General features: G+C 47.5%; 1 protein-coding gene across 4 annotated transcripts; it reads left to right on the forward strand.

Annotated features, from left to right (window-relative positions):
• Positions 1–12,724: 12,724 nt before the first annotated feature.
• Positions 12,725–25,526, forward strand: Cd300lg (CD300 molecule like family member g). Of its 4 annotated transcripts, none has more exons than XM_028780538.1 (8): positions 12,725–12,841; positions 14,290–14,616; positions 17,208–17,336; positions 17,907–18,240; positions 18,893–19,005; positions 20,576–20,628; positions 23,427–23,546; positions 24,030–25,526. In XM_028780538.1, exons 1-8 carry the CDS (start codon positions 12,799–12,801, stop codon positions 24,144–24,146), a joined length of 1,236 nt encoding a protein of 411 aa, XP_028636371.1. In that variant the 5' UTR covers positions 12,725–12,798; the 3' UTR covers positions 24,147–25,526. The 4 variants fall into 4 exon arrangements, with proteins under 4 accessions (XP_028636371.1, XP_028636373.1, XP_028636372.1 ...); XM_028780540.1 differs by having other exon boundaries at positions 18,159–18,240; XM_028780539.1 differs by lacking the exon at positions 17,208–17,336.
• Positions 25,527–27,123: the final 1,597 nt, after the last annotated feature.

Below are 27,123 nucleotides of genomic sequence, written 5' to 3' on the forward strand. Positions count from 1 at the left end.
AATTCAAATACAGCTGGGCAGTAGGGGGTGCATGCCTTTAATCCCAGCACTTGGGAGACAGAGGCAGGTAGATCTCTGAATCAAGGCCAGTCTGGTCTACAGAATGAGTTCTAGGACAGCCGGGTCTACAAAGAGATACCCTGTCTCAGAGAGAGAGGCGGGGTTGGGGGGATAAAGAGGAGAGGGGGAGGAAAGAAGGAGAAGGAAGAGGAGGAGGAAGAGGAGGAGGAAGAGGAGGAGAAGGAGGAGGAGGAGGAGAAATTCAAATATGCACATAGGAAAGTACCTAAACCAAATTCTCAGAGCACTAAAAATCAGAACACTTGTGCAACCCCACACCCTGATGGAGAAGTAAACATTAGCAGCTCCCAGAATCCCCTGCAGACCTCTAGCCCACAGCTTTTAAGTTCCCACTCTATGGCTTAATCATACAGTATACATATTACCGTGCATTGGGATTCAGTCTGGTCAGCTTTAGACATGAATAAACAGACTCAGAAAATGCCTCATTCACCAGTATCTTCAGTTTTTGTTTACAATATATCCTTTCTGTCCAGGGACATATTTTGCTTACAATGTATCAGAGCTGTTAAGAGATGTGTGTTTTTGACATCTCCCACTCTGTGCCTTCTTCTGTGTCATCTTTTGATGGGCAGTTTTTTTATTTTAATGTAGTCAAGGCCATCACAATTTTCCTTTGTGCTCTTTATTTTTTGAGTCTCAACTATTCCTTCCCAGGGTTGGGAGTTGATAGAGTGCTTGCCTGGCATAACCAAAGCCCTCCATTTGATTCACAGCACCACATACACCAGGCGCTGGGGCAGCACCTGAGCGGTAAAGACAGATCAATAAGAAGTTCAATATAATTCTTAGCTACATATGAATTCAAGGCCAGCCTGAGCTACATGAGACTCTTAAAACTAAAAGGAAATAAGGGCCGGGGAGAGGGCCCAGTGGATAAAGCACTTCATACACAAAATGAGAACTAGAGTTAGGATGTTCAGAACTCAAGGAAAGCCAGGCACAGTGGGAGGTGTCTGAAATTCCCATGCTCCAGCGGCTAGGTGGGAGACAGAGACAGGAGAATCCCCGAAAGCTTGAGAGCCAGCTAGCCTTGCACATACTGTTAAAGTAACTTCTATTTGTCAGATGTAATTGTCATCTCCAAGACTTACTGTCTCTGTCTGATAACCTAGGTCTAGACTTGGAAGCTTCTAGCCTCTGTATAATCTAACCTAGGCCCAGAATGTTTTCAGCCTCTGAGATTCAGCTGTTCTGACTCAGACTGCTCTCCAAGCTGACTGATTCAATCTGGCTTCTCTCTCGGCCTCTAACCAAATTGCTCTGCTTGGCCTCGAACAAACTCTAGCCATCTGTTCTAATCTTCTGGCTCCTTCTCATTCTCTGGCTCATTCTGTCTTCACCAGTGTCTAGCTTGTTCTCTCTTCAACCTGTCTCTATAAAACTCCTGTTAAAACTGCCTGCTTCTCTGTCTCTCTGCACTGCTACAGCCCCCAAGTACCTTCCCTTTCTTGTCTCTTCTCCTAAGAGTTGGGCATATTCTATTCTGTCAAATCTTTCTCTGATTCGTTACTTTGTCTGCCCCTCAATTAGACACCACATGTGTGTCTAATTCAAACATGTGTTTGCCCTTCTACAAACTAACTGTACCTTAATTGTTTGGGATTAAAGGTGTCTGCTAAGAGCTGAGCCCCACCCTAACTAGAAACAGGTTTTTAGAGTTTGTTTGTTTGTTTGTTTGTTTTTGTTTTGTTTTCAGTAAATAACACAGTATGATCAAATATCCTTCAACTTTATACAGTTGGGAACAATAAAGCCAACCTGTTCAAATAAAACAGAAGTCAAGGACTAGCACTAGAGGCTGTCCTTTGGCCTCCATATGTGTGTCATGGCTTGTGAATGCTCATGCATGGGCGTGCACACACAGACACACACACACACATTACATTTTAAAAGACAAAGTCAAAAACTCCTCCCCTGTCCAAATGTCATGAAGTTGCTCTCTACGGTGTTCTAAATGTTGTACATACCTACAATTAATTTTCATGAATGATGAGAGACAGGGATGTAGTCTCTCCCCCCACCCCCTCTCTCTTCTGTGTCTTTCCCCACTACTTGGTATCATTAGTGTCTATACTGTAACTCCCATAGGCCCAGACAAAAATTACCCATGCTCTGAGCTCTATAGAAACACTCACACGTGCTGAAGAGATGACTCAATGGTTAAGAGCCCTCACTACTCATGCTGGTTAGGTTTTTGGTTTTGTTTTTTGGTTTTTTTTGGTTTTTTTTTTTTTTGCTTTTTTTTTTTTTGTCAACTTAGCACAAGCTAGGGGTCATTTGGGCAGAAGGAATCTCAACTGAGAAAAATGCCCCTACCAGACTGGCCTGTGGACAAGCCTGTGGGACATTTTATTGATTGATGATGGTTATAAGGGGTCCAGTCCCTTGTGGGCTGTGCCATCCCTGGGAAGGTAGTCCTGGGTGCTGTAAGAAACTAGGCCGAGTCATGCCGAGGTGGCACATGCCTTGAATCCCAGCACTCAGGTGGCAGAGGCAGGTAGATCTCTGAGTTTGAAGCCAGCCTGGTCTATAGAGTGAGTTCTAGGACAGTCAGGGCTACACAGAGAAACCCTGACTCAAGAAAACAAACAAAGGCAGGCTGAGCAAGCCATAAAGAACGAGCCGATAAGAAGTATTCTTCCATGACCTCTGTTTTCTGCTCTGACTTCACTTCATGATAGACTGTAAGCTGCCCTTTCCCCTCCAAGTTGCTTTTGGTCATGGTGTTTATCCAAGCAACAGAAACCCTAGTTAAGACACTTCCAGAGGATCCAGGTTTGGTCCAGAATCCAAATCAGGTATCTCAGAACCACCTATAATTCCAGCTCTAGGAGGCCAAACATCCTCTGGCCTCCATGGGCATCTGCACATATATGACACACATAAACTCATGCAGGCACACACATACATACACATACATTTTTCAAATGAATAAAATCTGTAGAAAATAAACACACATAAATGCATAAAGAATGCATGCCACAGGACTTTCGGGTCATGATTTATCTATCTGCTGTCATTCCGGATCTCTAGTGAAGTATACAGGAGCTAAGCTTGTCCCTTCCCCCACTTTTCATGCCTCTCTTTGATCTCATTAAAGAACTTCATTCTATTTACAGACACCAATCTGGCTTCTTCCGAAAGGCCTTTCCTCTCGTTAGGACTTCTGCCCTTCTCCTAATCTCTTCCAAAATGATCCATTGGACTCCGAGATATTCTCTTCCCTTGTTTTTCAAATCCGCTGTCAATTTTTTACTCTCCAGTCTTTGCCAAAACTTCCGGGCTGGAATTCTGCCCCTGCGCACTCAGCGAGGAGTCCCTGTGCTGAGATTCTCCCTGCTGTTTTCAATATCTGCAGTCCCTGAGAGTCTGTTACTATTGCCCACTGTCTCTGCGTGTCCTTGCCGTACCATCTGGTGTCCGCTGGATTCCGTAATCTTGGAACATATACTAGGTCGTATTTGAAAAAAAAAATTCATTTGTCAAACATAATTTGAGGCTTAGATCGATGCTAATTTCCTCCAGGAAGGATTTCTCACTGGTGCCCTGCAGTGCTTCGGGGGAAGAAGATCCAGGCTTGGAACACTTGTGATTCCAGGTCAAAGCTTAAAGTTTTAGGGCCTGTGAGATGACTCAGAAGGTTAAAAGTGTTTGCCTTGCAATCCTGATTACTGGAGTCCAGTCTCCAGAACCCATGGTGAAAAGAGAGAACTGACCCCAAAACGTTGTCTTCATATCATGACACACACACCCCTACACACCCACACATCCACACACACCCCTACACACACCCCCCACACCCCACCCCACACGCACATGTGCGCCATGGCATATGCACACCTACATACATACATACATAGATACACACCTCACATACACAGTAATAATAATACCTTTATTAATATAAATTTTATTTAATTTATTAATCATTTCAAAATAATTTATTATTATTATTATTATTATTATTTATTATTATTTATTATTGAAAAGAGAAAACTTTAAGTGTCCCAGGAAACCTGCATGACAGGGGTTGAATGGAAGTCCACAGAAGCCTGGGATGTTTGTAACACTGAGCCCCTGCCCTTGGAAGCTTTAGATTCCTAGCCCTTGGCCTTCCCTGCGTCGGCTGAAGTTAGTTTCTCTCTTCTTCAGCACTGCAGGCTGAAGCTGGGGCCTGGCACCTGCTCAGCAAACACGTCACCACTATACTGTGTCTTCTGCATCCATGAGAACTCAAGAGCACATGCTCCTGCAAGGCTGGGCTCATTTTTCTGCAGCAGACCATGGCCACCTGGTAACCCCACCCCCCCCCCTCTGTCCCTCATTCTTGGATGCTTGAAATTTTTAAATAAGAACATAATCTGTCAATCTTGTCCTTTGTGGTCTTTGTTTCAGCAGATTTACATTTTAGAATTATTTAGGGTTTACAGAGAAGTTTCAAAGACAAAACAGAAAGTTCCTAAATAGTCTTTGCTGTTTCTTCTACTGTTAGCATCTTACATAAACCAGGATGTGTTGTCAAAGCCAAGACATTCACCTTGGTACATTACTACTAACTAGACTACAGATTTTATATTATTATTTTTCAAGTCTCTACACTAATAACTTTTCTGTATCCTTGGGATCCAATCCAAGGTACCACATGCCATCTGGCTGGGTTAATGTTCTTCTTTTTCTTTTAATTTATTTTTTCTCAAATCGTAATTCATTCACACAGGGGTTATAAACACAGAAAGGCAGGATGTGGGGAAGGGAATGACACTGGAGTGTGGGTGTTCAGGGGGAATACAGATGTCTTCAGAACCGGGTATCGGCTGGGTAAAGGTTCAGGGGACAAGTCACTATGACTCTGCCTATGGCTCGCTTGTCCTTATCTAAGTTGGTATTGTCTGCCCAGGCTACCTATTTACAAGGTCTATGACTACTCAGGCTTGTAAATTTCCACAAAAGCTGCCTGTTTACATTAGCTTATAGCCATCTGTTTCAATGTTTATCCACTGAGACCCAAGACTTGGTGTTAGTATACATGTATGACAGGCCTATTGCTGATTTTAGGCCTATGGCTGATTTTAGGCCTTCAGTGTGTAAGCAGGGCTGCCCCTAACATCTCCTCCCTTCTATAAGTATAGAAGGGCTGTGGCAATTCTAAATCTGTGAAGGCGGGGATAGAGACCTGACCTCCAGTATTTGAAGGGGACCTTGTAATGGTTCCGGTTCCCCTGTTGTTGTCCAGTGAGGCATGAAGGCCATACCTGTCCCGATGTCTTTTTCCTGGAGAGGGGATACTTTTGACATCAACCCCTATGCAGTCAGGCTTGTCCCTCAGGGAACCCAGATAGATATTTTTATCTTTTATTTATATTCTCTTGCAGTGCTTAGCCTAAGCAAGAATTCAGATCGCCTGACAGAGGAGGTTCTGGGTGGCCCCTCTCTACTTGGTCTAGGGGCAGAAATCCCCCCTTTTAGGTTGGGTGGAGATAGGTTTTGGAAACACCCTGTATAAAGTAACAACCTCATCTTGAGTCTCATGGTCCTCCATAGCTAACTAATGATAATGTATCTGAGTAGGTTTTGCTACCAAATTATTATCTGTTGTATCACAGAGTTAGTCCGCCTATTTGAGAGCCAGGGACCAGCAGAAAAAAGCAAAAAGAACCCAAATAATGGTCCCAAGATGGGAGGAAATAGGGTTGACAACCTTGGAGAGGCTGAAAACCAATTCTTGTACCAGCATTCATCCGTCTCTTTCTCTCTCTGATTTTTCTTAGGGCCTTCACTACCTGTTTCATGCTCTCTTTAACCCTCCTTGTCTTGTCTATGTAAAGGCAACCTTCTTCTTTAATAGCTGTACACAGTCAAGAGCTGTACACAGCCTTTTCTATTGTAATAGAGTAAATCAAGTCCAATAAGGATCTTTGCGATTTTAGGAGGTCTCTTCAGACAGCGAAACAAGGGATTTCTTCAGATTAGTGATGTCAATCTCTAGCTGTTTGATGTTCTTGTCAGTGGCTCTTCAAAGGTCTGAGTAGTATAAGTTCAGAGGCCAGCATCTGGATTAGAACTTCTAACAGCAGACATCACGGGTGATTCATTTTTAGCTGGGATGCTACCTGAGTTAAAGCTCCTGGGAGTCCCTCTTTCTCTCAGTTTTCTGGGGTTGGGTGCTGAGCTGCCGCCTGTGACCTGCTCTATGCTCGGGCCTGGGTTAATGTTCTTAAGTAGATTTTTAAATATACAGTCACCTCTCAGTATCCACGGAGTGTTGATTCTAGTACACCTCTCCCAGATTAGAAACCATGAATGCTCAAGTCCCTCCTATGAAATAGCATTGTATTTGCCTTAATTTGTCCACATCTCATCCCTCGATGGCTTCAAATACCTAATACAAAGAAAATACTGAATCAATAGCTGTTCTTCTGTAAGCTTAGAAAATAATGACAAGTTCATTAGAGACACAGCCATCATAAGTCTGAAGAGCCAGGGCTGGTGGCATAGGTCCTTATCAAAGCTATTTGGAAGACTGAGGCAGAAGGCTTACGATTTCAAGGCCTATTTGGGTACAGAGTGGGTTCAAGGTCAGTCTGGGTGGCTTACAAGGCAGAGTCCAAAAAAAGATAAAAATGAGGGTTGAGGGTATAACTGAGTGATAAAGCACTTAGCTCACATGTTCAGGACATAAGTTTGATCCTTGGCAAAACACACACACACACACACACACACACACACACACACACACACAAAGGTGTAGCGAACAATGTCCTACTCCCAAGTGCCTGAGAGTTGCTGAGGGTCTGGTCTATGAAGTGCTGGGGCCAACAGCGGGGTCTGTCCATGTCACTCTGTCCATATGTATGTACTGCTTAGCATGTAGCAAATTCAAAGTTTGCTTTTCTAAAGATCTCTGAACTTTAAATTGTTTTTTAAATTGGGGCTAGAGAGATGGTTCAGCATGCTGCTCTTGCAAAGGATCAGGTTCAGTTCCCAGCACCCACATGGCAGCTCACAACCTCCTATAGCTCCAGTTCCAGGGGATCCAACACCCCTTTCTGGCCTCCTTGGACATCAGGCCATGTATGTGTGTACATGAGGAAATACTCTTACATTCAAAATAAAAAAATAAATCCCTTTACAATTTTTAATCTTTGGTACATTTTTCTCTGTGTATGTGTGTGTTGCTGACGATCAAACTTAGGTCCTGCACGTTAGGTAAATTCTCTGTCACTGGATTATACCGCTAATGGTCATGCCATAGTTTGCATATCAGAGGACAGCCCTGTGTGGTCAATTCTCTCCCCTACTCTATAAGGCTTCCGAGGATCCGACTCAAATCCTCACTCAGGCTTGCATGGCCAATGCCTTCACCCTCGGAGCCATCTTGCCAGCATCTAGCTTCCTGAACTTTTTTCCCCCCAAATATTCTCCATCTACGTTTGTTTGAATCGCAGATGCAGAATCCACCAGTATGAGCTGACAGCTTCTCTCTCAGCCAGCCCTTGTCTCTCAGCCAGCCCCTGAGCGAGGTGGGCTTACTGCTCTGCCATGGCTGCCCTCCCCACTGTTACCAAGGCAATTCCATTCCTTAGCCTGAAAACTGTTAGAAGAGTTGACACAGGAACTTTAAAAGACTCTCAGGTTTGTTTGTATCGCCAGTTAAAACACAGTTCGCACCTGCCAGGGAGGGGGGAAGCTGGTACAGAGGGTGGAGTGAGAGACACATCACACCTGTGTGGGCTCTGCTGCACTGCAACATCGCAAGAGCTGAGCACGCAGGAGTCTCTTCCCACAGGGTATCTGCTGCAGGCCTGGTAGCTGTCTGGGACAGACTCCTCCAGCGTTAATGGCTTCCCGTCTCATAGACCACAGTCTTTGCTGAGAAAGCACCTTCCCACTCCTGATGTGTCCTTCCATAGGACAGAGTCCAGCACATTTGGGTTGGTACTTTTGGCTTCTCCCCAAGCCTTGGCTGATTGACTGATGATTGGGGGTCAGGGAGGGGGACGGACTAGGCATATGACACTGAGCCTCCTTGTTCATTTTCCTGGGAGCCTGCCCACTGCAGTACCTGCTTGGCTTTGCTGTAACACAGCACTCGGTGTGTGCGCTGGGAAATTCACCAGGGCTTAGAGAGAGGAATGGAGCCACATTTAGAAGCATAGGCTTTCCCTCCTGAGGATCTGGGTGTGATTTACAGCACTCACTACCATCTGTAACTTCAGTGCCAGGAAAACCCAACGCCTTCTTCAGGACTGAACAGGCCCTACACTACCATGGTGCACACTCAGGCAAAACACCAATATATAAGCAATTGAAAGATAAAAAGTGAGGATTGGAGAGATGACTCAATGGTTAAGAGCATTGACTGCTCTTCCAGAGATCCTGAGTTCAAGTCCCAGCAACTACATGGTGGCTCACAGCTATCTATAATGAGATCTGATGCCCTCTTTTTGACTATGCAGGCATACATGCAGACAGAGCACTCATATATAAATAAGTCTGTTTGTTTATAACCATTCAAAATTGGGCTTCAATGTATAGCCCTGGCTGTCCTGGAACTCACTCTGTAGACCAGGCTGGCCTCGAACTCACAGAGATCCACCTGCTTCTGCCTCCCAAGTGCTGGGATTAAGGGTGTGCATCTTTTGACATAACTTGAAGTAGAAACTTAACGGTTCTTTGGAAAGTCATTTGGATGGTGTTTTGCTGGGAAGACTCATGAAGGAAGATTTAGCTGAAGCAGACACAGGTGAAAGGATGTTTTGCTAAAACGAGCAGGTGAAAGGACATGATGAAAGTTTCTTTCCTAACAACATGCATGTATCAGTCTGCCTTACATTGCATAGTTGAGTTGCATTTGTGGAGACTCCATAGAGAGAAACACACCAAAAAACTTCTAGTGGTATGCTGCAGTTTGTTGCCGCTTCCTAGGACTTGGGCTGATTGGCAGAGTGATGTCAGCTGAGACAAACACATGCTGAGTCAAGACCTGTGGAGGACACGTGATGCTTGGAGGGACTAAAGAGGACTCGGCGGACAGTGATGGAGGCTGAGCTAGGCTTGCTTATACAGCTAGCTGTGCAATGCTTGTGGGTCTCTTGTCTTCGCTGATCTTCACTTCCCTGAGAGAGGCACAGCCGAGAACTCTCCTGGTGTCCCTCATGGTCCCTCCTGCTGAGGCCTGGTTGTGTCTGCTAAGTAGTGCCACTGCTGCTGATTCCTGTTTGCTATCCGACTCTACTGAACTGGACGGCTGGTGTATCCATGAAGCGTTTGCGAGTGGCTGGAGCTGCTGCTGCTGACCTGTGAACTGAACTGAACTGCTGATTTCTAAACAACAGACAGGAGTTGCTCCAAAGAACCTTTCTAAACAGGTTCACTTCCCCCAGATCCTTTCTTTTCCACTACCTCTGGTGGGTAGTGAGCTACAAGGGAAGTTAAAGCATTTAAGAACCGTCATTAAAGCCAGGCAGTGGTGGCACACGCCTTTAATTCCAGCACTTGGGAGGCAGAGGCAGGTGGATTTCTGAGTTTGAGGCCAGCCTGGTCTACAGAGTGAGTTCCAGGACAGCCAGGGCTACACAGAGAAATCCTGTCTCAAAAAAAAAAACAAAACAAAACAGAACCATCATTAAAAATAGGTGTTTGGAAAACAAAATAAAGTTACAATAACTGACTTTCCAAAGGAACCAGAAGTTTCCTCATTAGTTCACACTTGCTAACTGTGATACAGACATGTCCTCTGCACACATTCACACACAGTAGATAAACAAACAAAGGGGTGGCTATCTGTGCTGGAAAGATACCTCAGTGATTAAGAGCACTTTCTGTTCTTGCAAAGGAACCAAGTTTCCCAGCACCCACATCAGGCTGGCACCGTAACAGCCTGAAACTCCAGTAACCAGGGAGTATGATGCGCTCTGGCCTCTGAAACTCACTCAGACAAATACACTCATACACATAATGTTGAATATTAAATAAATTTTTATTTTATGTATAGGGGTGTTGTGCCATCATATATGTATGTGTGTATGTATGTATGTATGTATGTATGTACACTATTAGTGTGCCTGGCATTCATGGAGGCAGAGGAGAGCATCAGATCCCCTGACACTGGAGTTAACAGACGGTTGTAAAGCACCATTTGGATGCTGGGAATCAACTGCTCTTACTCTAGGAGCCACATCTCTAACCTCTAGAAGATCTGTTTTTAACAGGGTCCTCCAGGTCAGCTCCTGGCCTAGGTGTAAGGCAGGGAGAGAGGAGGTCATGGATGTTCAAATATGCAGCAAGAGAGTGTGGAGGACAAGCTTCAGTCCCAATGCTCCATTTGTATGAGGAAGCACTTGGTAACACCTCCTGTACTCCCCTGAAACGGCAATCATAAATGATATGCCTGTCCATATGCTTAATTGTTTAAATATTATAATATCCCACCTATGCTAGGGGGAAGAAATCAAAAGAAAACAATTTATTACTAGAAAGCACATATTTCAAAATGTCGGGGGCCAGGTCCTACAGCCCTAAAAATCTAATGAAGTGTCAAGCGCTTGCCCTGCCTATGATGAATAAGTCAGACACTAAGAACAAGAAACATTTAGAAATAAAGACATGCAGAAATATACTATGCAAAGCCAGAGTAGGTAATAATTTAAGTGTGTGTGTGTGTGTTTCAAACTGAAAAAAAAAACCTACTTTTCTTGGGTATTTTATACACAGGAAAGGGACTCGTGTTCTGGGCTGAGGTCAGTAGGGTTTCATGCTGAGATATTCTAGGTCAGTAAACAGCAGCAATGCCTGCCAGTCACTGTGTAATCAAGCCATGCGCCCTCACGCTGGAGAGATGGCTATGTGCACAAAGGCACTTGCAGCCAAACAATATGACCCGTGGTATATGCCAGGAGCCCACGTGGTGGAAAGAGAGAACTGGATCCTGCAAGTTGCCCTCTGCCCTACATAGCATGCCATGACATGCATGTGCTCATATGCATTTATACGTGAGAACGAGTAGATGTAACACTTATGCCTTCTGTTACCAGAGCCACAAGCACCGACTCCCCTCCCACAACAATACCGCCTTAACAACTCCTACCCCACCCCAGGGATGGGAAGAAAACATACCAAAATATTAAGAGTGATTTTCTAAGGCAGAAGGTGGATTACTAGTAACACGTCAATCTTTGCCTTCCCTTCTTTCTTACATATCTGTTTAGTATAAACATTTGCTTAGACCCGATACTGACTTCGCAAGCCTCAAAGACAGCTATTTTGGAAAATGGCTCAGAGCTCCCTCTAGCGTGCGTGTTTGTTCTGTTCCCTTGAAGGAATAAGCAAGTCTGCGGAGAGGAAACAAGCCACTGATTAACTTTTGCAAGTGCCCAGCCACACAAAGCCCACAATTCAGGGGACCCGCCTTTCAAAGCAACTGGCCCAAGGCTCCCACTGAGCTCACCCCAGCCCTGCCTGCGCTGCCGCCCGGTGGCCAATGGCGGTACTGCGTCCCAGACAATGAGCTGCTGATCGGAAGGCCTGCATCATTGATCTTTCAATTTTTTACCCCTGTCCACTTCAGCAGTGTGAAGAAGCTTTCAGATCTCTCTCTCTCTCTCTGTCTCTCTCTCTCTCTGTCTCTCTCTGTCTCTCTCTCTGTCTCTCTCTCTCTCTCTCTCTCCCTCCCTCCCTCCCTCCCTCCCTCCCTCCCTCCCTCCCTCCCTCCCTCTCTTTCTTTCTCTCTCTCACAGAATAATGGCTCATATGCATAGGAAACAAATTCAGGCGTTTACAATAAACAAGGGCCGACAAGATGGCTCAGAGGGTAAAAGGTTCTTGCCATACAAGCCTGGTGACCTCAGTTGGATTCCTGGGCTCCATGAAAAGGTTGAAGGTGGACTCTACAAAGTAGTCCTCTGAAAATATAACTTTAAATATTTAATAAACTAAAACTAGAGTGCTGGAGAGGTGCCTCAGCGGTGAAGAGCACAGGTTGTTCTTCCAGGACCCTGGTTCCATTCCCAGCACTCACATGGTGGCTCATAGCCACCTGTAACTTCAGCCTCAGGAAATCCAGCGCCCTCTTCTGGACGCTGTGAGAACTGTGCACACATATTGCACAGATGTATGCAGGCAAACCATTCATGCACATAAAAAATAAATAAAATGGAAAAAATAAGCTTAAATTAAAATGCTAAAAATAGGAAAATAGCTTTAAACAAATTTTCAGTCAACAAATATGCTTCCATTTTTAGTACTTTAATACTCAGATCCAAGGGCAGGTCAAAAAACTAATAACTTCCCCATTAGTGAAGTATTTGGGAATATCAGCAATAACTGATTGCACCAGAGTTTGTGTGTGATTCTTAGAGTAACAGTGTCAGGTTATGCACACCTCTGGGAATTCTTAATAGAAGGCAAAACAATATATCAGAGGTTCCCAAAGGCCATGATACAAGTTTTTCCCATCAGAGCCTGAGATTCCTGAATTACACCAGCAAGTCACAGATTAAGGCTAAGTAGGGGCTGGAATTTGGATGGGCCTGCAGGCTGTGGTAACTGGCACTGGGTAGCAGGGGGAACAGAGTAAAGAAAAAAGCTGAAGGACCTCCAAGGCAGAGCTGGACATAGTGACCCGCCCCCACCCCTCCCTTCCTGGTTCCACTCTGGCAGAAGCTAACACTCGGAAGAGTTCCCCATTGCAGGCATCTGCAGTGTCCAGCATCCAGCATGAGGCCTCTGGTGCTGCTGTGGGGCTGCCTGGTGCTCCCAGGTGAGGGGGGGACGGAGGTGGCAGGGATGGAGGGGTGTATAGATGCAGGCTTGAGCTCGCTTTTGTGGTTTGTAGTTACTCTTTCCCTCCACACCGTGAGGAGATGGGGGTGGGGTGGAATAGCTCTCTATTTCACTCCAGACAACCCATCTTCAGTTCAGCAGCCCTGAGCCCAGCACTTGCTACTTTTGTGCTCGGACCCAGGGTCTTTCTCCCTTGGGTTCCCTGGCTCTGCAGGTGTAAATGGAGCAAAGCCTCTGTGACTGTGGGGCAGCGGCGCTCATCCACTTCCCTGTTAGCTCAGCTAACTTTGTTGGATTCTTCCTCAGTTTACCTTTTCTTTCTTTGCTTTAATTCTTTTCTTGCTTTACTTTTTAATTTTATTAGTGTGTGTGTGTGTGTGTGTGTGTGTGTGTGTGTGTGTAAGAGAGAAAGAAGAGGAGGGAGAGAGGGAGTGTGTGTGTGTGTGAAAGGTCAGAATACATTTGGGTTCTCCCCTTCCACTTGCAGGGGGTCAAAATCAGGTTATTGGGTTTTCACTGAAAGAGCTCTTACTGCTGAGTGTGTGTGTGTGTGTGTGTGTGTGTGTGTGTGAGAGAGAGAGAGAGAGAGAGAGAGTATTGAAGTATATGTATGTATATATATGTATACACACATACATACACATACATACATACATACATATGCACATACATATTTATAAAATGTGCATTCACTGCAAGAGGGCAAAGGGTTGAACTGTAACTGACTGTCACCCACAAGGAAGCTTTCTTTACTTTTGTAATTTTTATCTTTTCTTTCTTCTTGGCAGTGCTTGGAGTAGGGGTGGAACCTTGGCCCTGGAGCGCGCTAAATGAGTGCTTTGCCACTAAGCTATAGCCCCACCCCTCTTCCCGTTTTATACTTCAGAAAGACTGCCCTTGAACTTGCTCTGATTCTACGTAGCTGGGATCTTAAGAGTGCCCACCGGGCTGGGCTCATCAGAATGCATCTTAGAACAGACATGAGTTGCTCAATTGGCCACATTTGCTTGGTTTTCCCTTAATAATATATAAAATTCACTCATACTGTTTTTAGGTTTTTTGTTCCATGGGTTTATCGTATGCATACACATAGAGCGTGCATTTGCACATGAGTGCTGTAGTACGCATGAGGTGGGTCAGTGGATAACTTTTGGGAGTCTGTTCTCTCCTTCTGGAGGTTTGAACTCAGGCTTAGCAGCAAGCACCTCTACCCCTTGAGCCATATGGCCAACTTGGCTTGTGTCTCTCAAATGACACATTTGTTCTAAGGTTCCCCAGAGGAAGGGAAAACCCTGGGGTTTTATGGGGTGCCCAAGATGTTCTAACAGAAAGACTGCCTTCCTCCCCGTGAGATGGGAACGTCTGTTCTTGTCCTGGTGCTTGGATCCGTGGAAATCCCATCTCCCTTTCACGCTGCATTTTCAGGTTATGAAGCCCTGAAGGGCCCAAAGGAGATCAGTGGGTTTGAAGGTGACACCGTGTCCCTGGAGTGTACCTATGAGGAGAAGATGAAGGAGTACAGGAAGTATTGGTGCCGGCGAGGTGGCATTCTGTTGCCCCGCTGCAGTGACATTGTCTACACAAGTCAGGACCAGGAGCGAGGCATGATGTCCATCCGAGACAACCCCCAAGAGCTCTCGATGACCGTGACCATGAGGGACCTTACCCTGAAGGATTCAGGGAAGTACTGGTGTGGAATTGACAGACTGGGCCTCGATGAGTCTTTTGAGGTCACACTCACTGTCTTTCCAGGTAATGAACAACTCTCTTCCCCCTGCCTGGGAGGTGGGGTGAGGGGGTATAGGGGAGCCGAGGGCAAGAGCATCTGGACCGTGGCTTCAGTTTCCCCAACAGAAGGGGGCAGTCTTGGTACCAACCTCAGTACCAACCTCACAAGGCCTCTCCAGGACTTGGGGAGTCAGTAGGGACACCTGCTGAGCACTGGGGACAACTTAGGAAGCCTCAGTGTGCCTCTGTTCTGGCGAGTCTGCCTGTTAGGTTCTCATAGAGCACAAAGGAGCTATACTTGTCATTCTTGGCCTACACATGTTAAGGGAGACGACCATGGGATGGGGACAAGATGACCATCGCAGGGGACAAGGAAGGACCTGCATGTTCCCTGTGTCACAAATATCCCCCATAGCCTCCCGAGGCCAGGCCAGCTATGGCTGCACCCCAGACCCGGCCCACAGTGTCCCCTAACCATGCACTGGCATCATCAGGCTAATGTTCTCTGTACACTCTTTTCACTTCTATATCCTGGGGAAACCCAGGAAAAGGACAAGAGGGGCCAGGGTACAGGCAGCCCTGTCTCAGGTCTGTGAGAGCTAGGTAGTTCTCCATATGATCACTTCACAAATGGGGCACGGAGACGCCAAGACTCTCAGCTTCTGACCTAAGGTTGAGGAAGCAGAGCAGGCAGGATTCAAACCCAGATCACTGCCATCTTTCAAACAGATGGGCCCAGGAGCCAGGACCCATCCTAAGCCCAGGTCTGTCCTCAGAGCCGGTTCTCTATCACCAGTGGGTCTCTGTTACAATGCATGAAAATAGAAGCAAGCTGTACAGTCACGATAATATCAAAGCCTCATGGAGACAGGGCATGGCTCAAGGGGAGAGCATTAGCCTGGCACATGTGAGACCCAGGGTTCCATTCCTAATGCTGTAACAATAAAGCAACACCGGAAAGTAGGCTCTGTTATCTGAAAGGTTCTCCAATTAACTCCGGCCCTCATCAGTGCAAAACTGTTTAATTTTGATTACCGCTGTCTTTACTTGATTTTTTTTGTCTATTTTACCCTTTAGTTAGATGGTTTGATTAGCATTGTCTTTATTTTTTTTATTTATTTTACTTTTTAGACACAGCATCTCACTATGTAGCCCTCTCTGGGCTAGATCTACAGAGATCTACCTGTCTCTGCCTCCTGAGTGCTGAGACGAAGGTCCTACGCCACCACACCCAGCTTAGTGTGCTCTAGCTTGGAGACGCTTGCGTCTGTCCTTTCCCTCAGATCTCAGTCACATTTCTGTGTGTGATCCAAGTGTTCTCATCCTCCCAAGTCAGAGCTGGCTGGCTTCTAATGACAGTTTATATTAACAATGATGAGGGCTGTGCAAGTGGCTGCCCCATGGCCCCTGGGGACACTGGCTTGCTGGAACAAACACAGGAAGGAGGCGTTTTCCTAAAATGGACACAGGTGAAAGGCTAAGGCAAACTCGTGAAGGAATATTTCACTGAAGCAGACACAGGTGATTTCACTGAAGCAGACACAGGTGAAAGCATGTTCTGCTTTAGCAAGATCTATACTGTTTATGGGTTTCTATTTTGGCAGCACGATTTCTACCTGCCAGTCATTTAACAACCAGCTCCCAGATTTCCTGAAGAGTTAACAGTCCAGAGTGAAGCAGCTGCTTCCAGGGCCGAGTGAGGCTGAGCACACGTACAATTGCTTCCTCCATCCCTTATCCTCTGAGACCCAAGGCAATGGACAGCAACTTAGAAACACACCAAATAGAAACTGTTTTTTATTTACAGAAGATTATGTCAGCTACTTAGGAAAAAAACATGTGCCAGGCACACCTTAGAACAGAGACTAGACAGCAAGCCCGGAATGACCAGGCTGGGAGTGGTCAGAGAGACTCAGGGATGCTAGCCCTTGAGAAATCCCAGTGCCATAGGAGACCCTGCAAAGTCATAGTCTAGTCAAAGTGGGCACTCGCTCCCCTGGAGGCAAGCACAGGATACTGGGGTACACAAGGAAAGGTGAATTCTTCCGTATTACTGGGGCTTAACTTTTGATCTGATGATGGAAAGCGGAGTGGGGTAGGGGATGGGGGACAGGCTTTAGGCAGAGATGTAAGAGAACGGTTTCACAGGGAGACAACATGGCAAAGGCACAGCGGTAGAAACGGTGACCCTGAACACAGGGCATCTCTGAGTGGCTCGGTGAGTCCCGCATGGGAAACGGATAACTTTGACCAGATGACTTGAAGTCTGAGTCTCAAAGGCCTTGAGAGACACACTAAGTAAGCAGATGGCATTCCAGCTCACGGCTGCTGGGGGACACTGACTGCTCCCAAGCAAGAGGCGACAGGATCAGAGGTGTACAGGTGTCCCTGCAAAAGGAGCATGAAGGGAGCGGGCTGGGGCAAGGGACACACATGTTCCAATGAGAGTCCGGTGTGGACAGCAGGTGGGGAAGACCTGGGACCCGCTGGGACCCGCCAGTATGGCTTCTGATTAGCTGGAGTCAAGGATGGCACTTCTGCTGAGGGGGTGGGGGGAAGCTGCCCACTATAGCAATGTCTGCCTCCCCTGAGAGCAGCCTTTCCCTTTCCTCTAGGAAAAAGGGACAGTCCTGTCCCTGCTGGCACCTGCTGTCCTTCTCCCACCCCCTCCTTCCAGCCTCTTACACCTACATGGAGCCTGCAGCCCAAGGCAAAAGCCTGGCAGACTCAGCTCCCAGAACTGAGTGAGTCAATGCCTTTTCCTGCCCCTCCCCCACTCCAGAAAATACACAGTGAGGGCCACCCAGATGTTCCCCAAAACCAAGCCACAATGCTCAGGGTCAAATGGGAAGTGGCTACTAATGAGCCCAAAGCTCTTCCTCTAAGATCTGGGTGAGCTGGGCCTTGGCCTCATCTTTCCCGCCTTTCCCTGCTGAGTCTTTGGCAGCTGAAGGAGGTCAGGTCTTGCTGAAGAATAGAAGTCAGAAGGCCTGTGCTGGGCAGCATGGAGGACGTGCTCTTTGGTCAGAGAGGAAGTGACCCTGGCCTGGACTAAGAGAATCAGGGAGGTGTCTAGGGAGTGGTGTAGAACAGGGTCTTGGGGGTAGGGTCCTCTCAAAGACAAATAGCTTATGTGTAGATGTACCTGGCCTGGGTCTTCTTGTTCAAAGAGGCCTCATCTAGGCCTCTGCTTGCCTCCTGGGGAGGGTTTTAGTTGAGGATGTCCTGAGATTGGGAAGGTTCATGTTCAAAGGTCAGTCTGGGAGGGGCTAAGGGTCAGGGAAAGTGCTGAAGCATTGCTTTTGGACTTGTAGCTTCTTCTGGTCTCCACTCGACAGTCGTCACGGCCAAACAGGGGAAGACAGGGGTCAAAGCCCCTGTATTCACCGAGGCGGCCCCAGCCTGGTCTACACGAACTTCCCAGGGTCCCTCAGGAATCTCTCCATATGCTGGGAGCTCTCCTCACACAGCAACCCCAACCCGATCTGCAGGAACCTCCCAGGTTCCCCCAGGAAGCTCTCCATATGCAGGGAGGTCTCCTCACACAGCGACCTCTCCTCATGCAGGGAGCTCCCGCCCAGTCATCTGGCTGCCCCTCACCACACCAAAGGACTCCAGGGCTGCAGCCAGCAGCGTCTCCAAGCCCAGGTGAGTCCAGGGGACCCAAGGTCATTCTCTTCCCTCCACAAAGACACATCCTCTTATCCCTGGCCATGGCCTCTGACTCAGAGGGCAGATTGCAGACCTCATTTTCATCTTGAGGACTCTCAAACAGCAGCCCTACTGCACTGGACATACAAGGCCATCTGAGGTGAAGGGGCCACCTCGATCCCCGAACTCCCCTTTCTTCCTGCTCAAGCCACCCCAGCTCCAGGGTTTCTCTGTCTACTTTGTCCTGAGCCCTGTGCTATTGGCTGTCCTCCAGCTCCCTGTGTAGCGAAGGATGACTCTTAGCTCCCAACCTGCCTGCCTTCACTTCCCAAACGCAGGGATTACAGTCATGAATAACCCCGCCTGGCTTTATACTAAGAACCTGAAACTTCCCAACACATGGTCCTCACATCCCTGCTTCACAGGAGGTGGAACTGGTGGTCTGGAAGGTTAAGTCACCTGTCCCTTAAGTGTTAAGACCAGGGTTTGAAGCCAGGAAGCCTGGATTTGGGGTCTGAGTACCCTGGCAGTCTTAGCCTGGTTGACTTAGATTCCAGGTTGACTTTCTCAGCTTATGGGTGGGATTCAAAGATGTAAGTAGCTGATCTGATAACAAACAGCCAACAGGCTCCTTCCGTCTCTCCTCCAGTGTGTCCATCCCAACGGTCCGCATGATGGCTCCAGTCCTGGTACTCTTGTCTCTGCTGCTGGGTGCAGGACTAATTGCCTTTGGCAGCCACATGCTCCGGTGGAGAAAGAAAGGTAAGTGATTGAGGGGGAGAGGGGAGGGGGAGGCTCACCGCACATCTGTGCTGTCATCAGCCTCAGCCTCGGTAAGACAAGCAGACTTCAAGGCGTCTGACAGCCTTACTGTTCACTGCGCATAGTGGTACACGCCTTTAATCCCAGCATTTGGGAGGCAGAGGCAGGAGGATTTCTGAGTTTGAGGCCAGCCTGGTCTATAGAGTGAGTTCCAGGACAGCCAGGGCTACATAGAGAAACTCTGTCTTGAAAAACCAAACCAAACAAAGAAGCAAACAAACAAAAACAACAACAACAACAACTTAGCTGTGAGAAGCCAGCACTGGGAAGAACAATTAAAATGGGGAGTGGGAATTTCCTGACATGAAAGTTAAAAGAAAATGCCTTTCTTGGGATGGGGAGGCAGGAAGGTCAGGCGCTTAAGGCCAGTCTTGGATACGTAGTGTGTTCAATACCAGCCTTGAATATCTGAGACTCTAAATAATTAAAGTAAGGAAGAAAAAAAAAACAAGAAGCAAACAGAACAAAGGAGCTAGCAAAGTTGATTTTAAGAAAACAGTTTATTTAATTCAATATACCTGTCATGTCAATTCAACATGGAACTAATATTCAGACATTAAAGAAGGCTGGAGAGATGGCTCAGAGGTTAAGAGTACTGGTTTCTCTTCCCGGGGTCCTGAGTTCAATTCCTAGCAACCACATGGTGGGTCACAACCATCTGTAATGAGATCTGGTGCTCTCTTCTGGCCTGCAGGCATGCATGTAGGCAGAACACTGTATATATGGTGGTGGTGGTGGTGGTGGTGGTGGTGGTGGTGGTGGTGGTGGTGGTGATAAAAACATTGCAGTTGTAAGCCTGTGGTCTCAGCTACCCAGATGAAAGCAGGAGGAGCAGTTGAGTCAGGAACCTGAGAGCAAGCAGCCTGAGCAATACAGCCAGACCCCATCTCAAAACCTTAATGGAACTTGAAGATCACACCCTACATTCTTTTTCTCATGATGAGCCTTTGGAAGCTTAGGTATAATTGCAAATGACCACATTCCGGTGCTGGGTGACAAGTGTGGCCTCTGTGCTAGGTGGCACAGGCCAAGGAGATCCGTGTGGGTTGGTTGTTTCTTTGGTCTTCTGAAAAGATACATCGTGGTGAGACCAAAACTACCTGCCTCATGACTAGGAAGTAAAAAGGAAACAGAGAGAGTCCCACAGCCCCCTCAAAGACACGCCCCAATAGCCCAAGACCTCTCCTAGATGCCGCCTCTTACAAGTTTTACCACTTCTCAACAGTGCCAAGTTAGGGACCAAGCATCCAACGGGACAGTTAAGACCCAAGCTGCCGATGTCCCCTGTGATGCTCAGATTCGAGAGGTGAACAGTTTCCTTGATCACGTTCTAGCTCACACAGATCCCAAAGGTCGGCTCCTTCCTACAGGGCTGAGTTAGGGCTCCCTGCTTCAGGACCTCTCAGCTCTCTCTGGGAAGCCCTCATACACCAGTGACACAAATCTGTGCATTCTGGGAAGGGCTTAAGTTCTTCCTGGCCTCAAGGATCTCTTTCTGGATCTCTTTCAGTTTGGCTGGCTTCGCAGACGCAGAAAAACGAGAAGGTCTACCTTCAAACCTCGGTAAGAACCCAGGAAGCCAAAGTCTGAGATCATCCCATCTAGGACTGAGGTCAGACTTCGAGGGCCATCTCTGTGCCCACCCAGAGCTTGCTCCCAGCCTTGAAGGAATATGTGGGAGTCTCAGGAGTCTACTTTTAGGGTGTGAACTACGTTCAGTATCCATCATCAGCTCTGCTTCCCATCTGGTGTCAGGCAAGGGCACAGAGAAGCATGTGGGCATCTTTCCACCTGGCTATAACATCTTCCCAGCTCATTTAGAATCAGGAGACACCAACATTGGAACAAGAAGGGACCTATGGATCCTGGGTCTGGCATTGATGTCAACTCTGAGCCCCTCACACCTGGCAGCAGTGTTGGAGAGTCGATCTCCCAGGCTCTACTTCCAACCCAACATTTCAGGTCTGGGGCTAGGGACCCCACAACACACCAGAGCTCAAGAGCCCCTCAAACATGACTCCAGTGGATGTTTACAAAAGAAACTAAGGCCCAGAGAGTACGATGGTCTAACCCAAACTCACACAGCAGCACTCAGATTTCCCAATTCTTTTTAAAGATTTGTTTTATGTGTATGAGCGTTCTGCCTGCATGTGTGTCTCCAGACCACATTTGTGCTCGGTGTCCATGGAGGTCAGAAAAGTGTGTGGGTCCCCTGGAACTGGAGTCACAGACAGTTGTCAGCCATCGTGCAGGTGCTGGGAACCAGACCCAGTGAGCCATCTCTCCAGCCCCAGATTTCTCTATCCTTATTACTCAGAACATTGTTTCTGGTCCTCCAGTAGTCCTGAGAATATGCTGGCTTAGTTGATCAAGGACCCAGTTTTCAGTGGCATCCTCAAAGAGCCTGGGGGAATAAGGGACAGTACAGAGATTCCTGTGCCGTCCTCCTGGGGAACCAAGCTGCCCAAGGCTACCCTTTGCTGAGCTCCAAAGGAAGAAAGAAATTTCCCAGGCCAGTGCCTACCCCCACCCTCCACCCCCAGGGGAGATAGCTGCAGAACTGTATTCATGAAACAAAAATCCCATCTCACCTTGCCTGATGCCCTACCCCAGAGCCTCTCAGCTACTTCCTACTCCTATTCCCACAAACATGGAGTCAGGAAAGTGGAGGCTATCATTGTCTTTCCTGGCGCCAGTAAGGACAAAAGGCTCCAGCCAAACCTGAAGGGAGGGCCGGTGGGAACGGGCTCTTTCTTGATTTAGGAAGCAGCTGTTTTTTGTCTCAGGAAGTGGAACAAGGCCAACAGTGGCTGAGGGGAGTAAGGGAAAAGTCGTGAGGTGGGAGGGCAGGGTGTGCTGCGTGTAGGACTGCCACCATAGGTCACCTTCTGAGCCCAGCCTTCTGGGAAGGCCCACAATGGGGCCTGGCTCCCCACTGCAACCCCTCTGGACAGGGCTGCTTCCAACCTGGGGCACCTGAACTCCCCCTGCAGAGGTAGATAGGGACAAGAGAGAGCCCGGGGCAGTGAGCAGAGGGTCTCTGAGTAGCAGCCCCTTTCAGTGGAAGGTTAGAAATGGGTTCCTCAAAGGTCAGAGGCCACAGCCACCAGAACATAGCCAGCGGAGGATGTGCGCTTTGCTTGATTTTTATTTATTTATTTATTTATTTATTTATTTATTTATTTATTTTATTTGGCATTCTCCAGTCTTTGGCAGAGGCTGGAAGAAGAATAGGAGGGGTTGGGGATTTTCTTTGCACACATTTGCATCAAAGAAGGAAGAGGACACTTGTCCTGTAAGAGAGCCAAAGGAACTAGACATTCGTGGTGGCCCACACCTGACATCCAACACTCGGGAGACTGAGGAGGGAGGATTGCTATTCAAGGCAAGCCAGGGGTACCCATGATAGAGACAGAGGTATCAGAGGGCAGTGTGTGCTTGGTCCCTTGTCCTTCCTGTCAGGACAGGCGGTATTATTTCCTGCATTGTGTAGACACAGCAGCAGAGACACAGAGAAGGAATTCTATGTCCACAAGTAACCCAGCCTGAGAAAATCAGAAGTAGACCGAACTCTCCAGGGTCTGTGAAGCTGCATAGCCCGCATTGAAGTGCAAGGGTTAGAGCAATCCAGCCATCTGCACTGCCGGAAGCTGATCCCCCAGACTCCAGAAAAGGAACCAGCTTTCATCCCTAAGTATGGGTCAGCCACAGAGCAAATGTCTCCTGTGCTGTTTGTATTTGGTGAATCTTTGAGGCCCATGAAAAAGAGCTGACAGCCTGCTGTTCTCTGTGGTTACAAGCAAAGAAACAATACAATTAAAACAACCCATTTGGGAACTGACTGTAGCTCACTTGGTAGCAAGTCAGCAGCAACTGGGTGTGGTGGTGCACAATCTGTAACACTCACACTCAACAAAGTAGAGACAAGAGGATAAGAAGTAAGTTCAAAGTCATCTTCAGCTACATAAGTTCAAGGCCACACTAGGATTCCTGAGAATCCTAACTGAGAAATGTGCCTTTAATCCCAGTATCCAAGAAGTACCTGGATCTCTGTGAGTTCAAGGCCAGCCTAGTCTACATAGCCAGTTCCAAGTCAGTCAGGGTTATATATTGAGGCCTTGCCTTTAAAATTAATGTTATCTGGATATTATGACCCTGAGGAAAAAACATGTATTCTCATTTCATGGCAGAGGAGACCAAGGTCCCGAGAGTTCACAGCTTGCCAAGGGAACACCCACATGTAGAATATTGTGTGACCACAGAGCTGTGTCCTTTCTCTCTGACTATTCCAGGTTTGACTCTAAACCATGTATTCTGCCAAGAACGGCCTGTTCTGAGTTTTGATCAAATCTCTCTTACAGCCGCCGGGGAATGGCTGGATCCCTGAAGACTTGACGATAGACCTTGCCGTGTCTCCCGAACTTTTCAGAAACCCCAACCCTTCTGCTGTGTCTTCTCCTGAGACACAGAACCTCAGCCAGGTGTGGGCAGAAGGGCTCTGGAAGCCACACCATCTGACACCTCTGCGATAGGAAGGACAAGGCGGGGAGGGCTCTTTCCTCAGCATCCTCTTCCCCAGAAGCTAACTTCCCACATTGGTCCACCTAGCCTGTCAGAGCCATACGCCCACACCATTTTGTCAACCTCCAAATTTCACGGTTTCCTTTTCCATGTTCAGAAAACCCTTTTAATAGCTACTAGGTGTCCGTTTAAACAGCTCCCATCTGAGTCAGGCATGGTGGCCTGTGCTTGTAATGTTTGGGAGTCTGTGGTCCAAGGAAGGAGCTGGGGAATGGGAAGCCAGGCTACCTGGTGAGACCTTGTCTCAAAAAAGCTTACACCACACAGAGATGAGACGGGGCTGGGGAAGGCTCTGCAGCGCCCCCTGCGGATGACACTAGAAAAGCTAGCGAGATCTCCTCACCATCAGGCTCCGCCTTTCAACCTCACTGTCATCTCTCCAGTCTATAGAGGAAGAGGCAGCCGGTTTCCTGGACAGCAGCGAGGAGGACGTCATGGCACCCCCTCCCCTGCAGATGTCTACGGAGGAACTGGCCTTCTCCGAATTCATCTCTGTGTAACTGCAGGATGCCTCATGATCGGTCAGGCACTGTGAAGCTGTACAGCTGAGTTCGCATGGATTCGCAGCTCTACTCACAGTCCACGGCTCTGTCCACCTTCCTTCCGCCTCCCTTGCATGCACCAGAAGGAGAAGTGTCTGTGGACCCTGGAGCCCAGGATGGTACTTAACAATTGCAGCCAGAGGCTGGAACTTCCCCACATATCCTAATCCCTGGGAAGAGTCAATGGATGCCGGCCTTCAGCAGGGCCTGGCAAGGCTCCACAGATGAGTGCTGGGTTTGTGTGTGTTCCGGAAAATCCCCTGGGCACGGATACCCAACAATAGTCCCGCCTCCCATCCTTGGCAGATCCCACCTTCACGTCCTTCCAATTCTCCTGCATCAGGTGCTGTGGAGGAGACATCATATGTGTGTCTAGGAAACACCTGCATCCTGACCCTTTAGAAAATAATCAAAACAAAATTCTGCAGACCCATCAAGACTCACCCAAATAATCTCTAGGGCAGGGCCCGGGACTCCATAGTTCTAACAAGTGACCCACCGATTCCAACACTTAGGCCTGATGAATCCTCAGCCCCTTTTAGCTAGAGTCTTCCTTCCTTCCTTTATTCCTCCCTCCCTCCCTCCCTCCCTCCCTCCCTCCCTCCCTCCCTCCCTTCCTTCCTCCCTTCCTCCCTCCCTTCCTTCACTGTGGGAAGACCTATATGCTCCCTAGACCTCTGATCATGACACCATGGTCCTAGTAGGAGCTTCCTGATGCCTCCCTGTTCAGGCACACTATGGTGACAGCCAGCCCAAGGCAGCCAGGGATCAGCTGTTTTCCCATTCTCCTTCCCCAAGGCCCTGTATCCCTCACTTTGGGAAGACATTGGAGGAAGGCTTCTTATCATCCCTGTCCAGAAGGGTTACTCCTCATGGGGTCTGGAGGCTGGGGGAGAGGAGGAGGAGGAAACCAGAGTGGGTAGGAAGGAGGGAGGGGACAGGACGGGAAGACATTAGACTCTACTTACTAGAGGAGAACACTAAATCCAGACCTGCTGAGTGAGAGAAAGGCAGACTGGCTCAACTATTTTTTTTTCCTTTTTCTATTCTGTTTTGAAAAATAAGATGTTGGGAAGGAAGGTGTTCAGAATATAAAACAGAAATATAGGGAGAATACAAAAGAAGGGAGGCCGATGTTTTTAGGATCATGTGTAGCCTCGGCAAGCCCTGTTGACACTCTGACTGAGCTTGCAGAATCCTCCCCTCTCCGCCTTATGTTTGCAGATGCTCGGTTTACAGAGGGGTCATCTCACTCGCACCCCACGCTCTCTCTCATAAGCATCCCTCCATGCTCTGCAGACTCTGTACAATAAACTTTCTCAGCTGTGTAGTATTCCAGCATATAAGTGTGCCTCCATTTACCAAACCAGTTCTCTTCCTCTAGTTGTTTTAAATCTGCAGGGTAAATCTTTATGCAGGGGCTTTAACTGCTATTGGAAATCTCTAGAAGGATTTGCATGCATGGAAATATGATCCCGAAGAGGAGAATGTTTCTTCTTTTTGTAACCTTTCCCCAGTCCCTTTGCTTCTCCTCTGGCTTCCCCTTCCTCCCATCTACTGGAGGGATGGCCTAGTAGGGAAAGTGTTTGGTGTGTAAGCAAGAGGACCCGAATTCAGGTCCCTCAGAAAAACATCCTTGCACGTCTGTAGCCCCAGTACTAGAGTGGAGTGAGGATGGTGAATCCCAGGAACATGTTAGCCAAAACATCAATCTCTAGATTCAGTAAAAGACCATCTCAAAACTACAAGAAGACACTGATGTAGACCTCTGGGCTGTGGAGGTTCACACAGGCAAGAGCGTACACACACACACACACACACACACACAGAGAGAGAGAGAGAGAGAGAGAGAGAGAGAGAGAGAGAGAGAGAGAGAGAGAGACTGCATCTACAAGAACACAGACCATGCATACATTAACACATTAAAGATTAGGATAAGCAGTGCCCTCAGGCAGTCAAACAGCAGGGTATGCTCAAAAAAGTTCATCCGGGCAGACTTTCAAACCTTACAGAGTAGCACACACCTGAAATCCCAATATTTAGGAGGCTGTGGTAGAAGAATTCCAAGTTCTAGGCTAGTCTGTGATGCATAATAAGACACTGCCTCAAAACACAACATAAATTACAGCTTGGTTGTGTTTAAGAGGAACTGATGGGGACTGGAGAGATGGCTCAGTGGTTAAGAGCACTGACTGCACTTCCTGAGGTCCTGAGTTCAATTCCCAGCAACCACATGGTGGCTCACAATCATCTGTAATGGGATCTGATGCCCTCTTCTGGTGTGTATGAAGACAGTGACAGTGTACTCATATTCATAAAAATTTTAAAATAATAATAATAAAAGAGTAACAGGTAGATGAGAATGCCCTCAACTGTAAAATGGCACACTTGCTAGGTGTCAATTTTTTAAATTGTATTTTAAAAAACTAATTTAAAACAAACAAACAAACAAAAACTAATAAGGAAAAAGATCAGGTGTCATGGCACATGCCTTTAATCCTATGATGTAGAACCAGGTGGATCTCTGTGAGCTATAGGTCAGCCTGGTCTACATAGTGAGTTCCAGGACAGCCAGGGCTGTGTAAAGATCCTGTCTCAAAAAAAGGGGAGAGGATAATAACTTCTTTCAGATTATCTGTCTTTGATTTAGGAAACTATTTTGATGCAGATTGGAAGCTAAAAAGAAGTTCCATCCATCCCAAAAGTGTGGGGGTATTATGGGGGGGGATTAACAGTGTCCGGCAAACCTGGTCCCACATTTGTGTCACCTGGGGAGCTTCTTAAACAAACCACCCCCCAGAGTCCATGCTCAGTGGCACAGAGATCTTCTGCGTGCTGCTCATTCATCCACAGCACAGAGGAAGACTACATTTCCCAGCCTCCCATTCCATCCTGGGGCTGAGGACTAGGTTCTGCTGTACAGGTGGCCTCAGAG

The sequence above is a fragment of the Grammomys surdaster genome, unplaced genomic scaffold (genome assembly GCF_004785775.1).
Source record: "Grammomys surdaster isolate TR1022 unplaced genomic scaffold, NIH_TR_1.0 371, whole genome shotgun sequence".
Classification (NCBI taxonomy): domain Eukaryota; kingdom Metazoa; phylum Chordata; class Mammalia; order Rodentia; family Muridae; genus Grammomys; species Grammomys surdaster.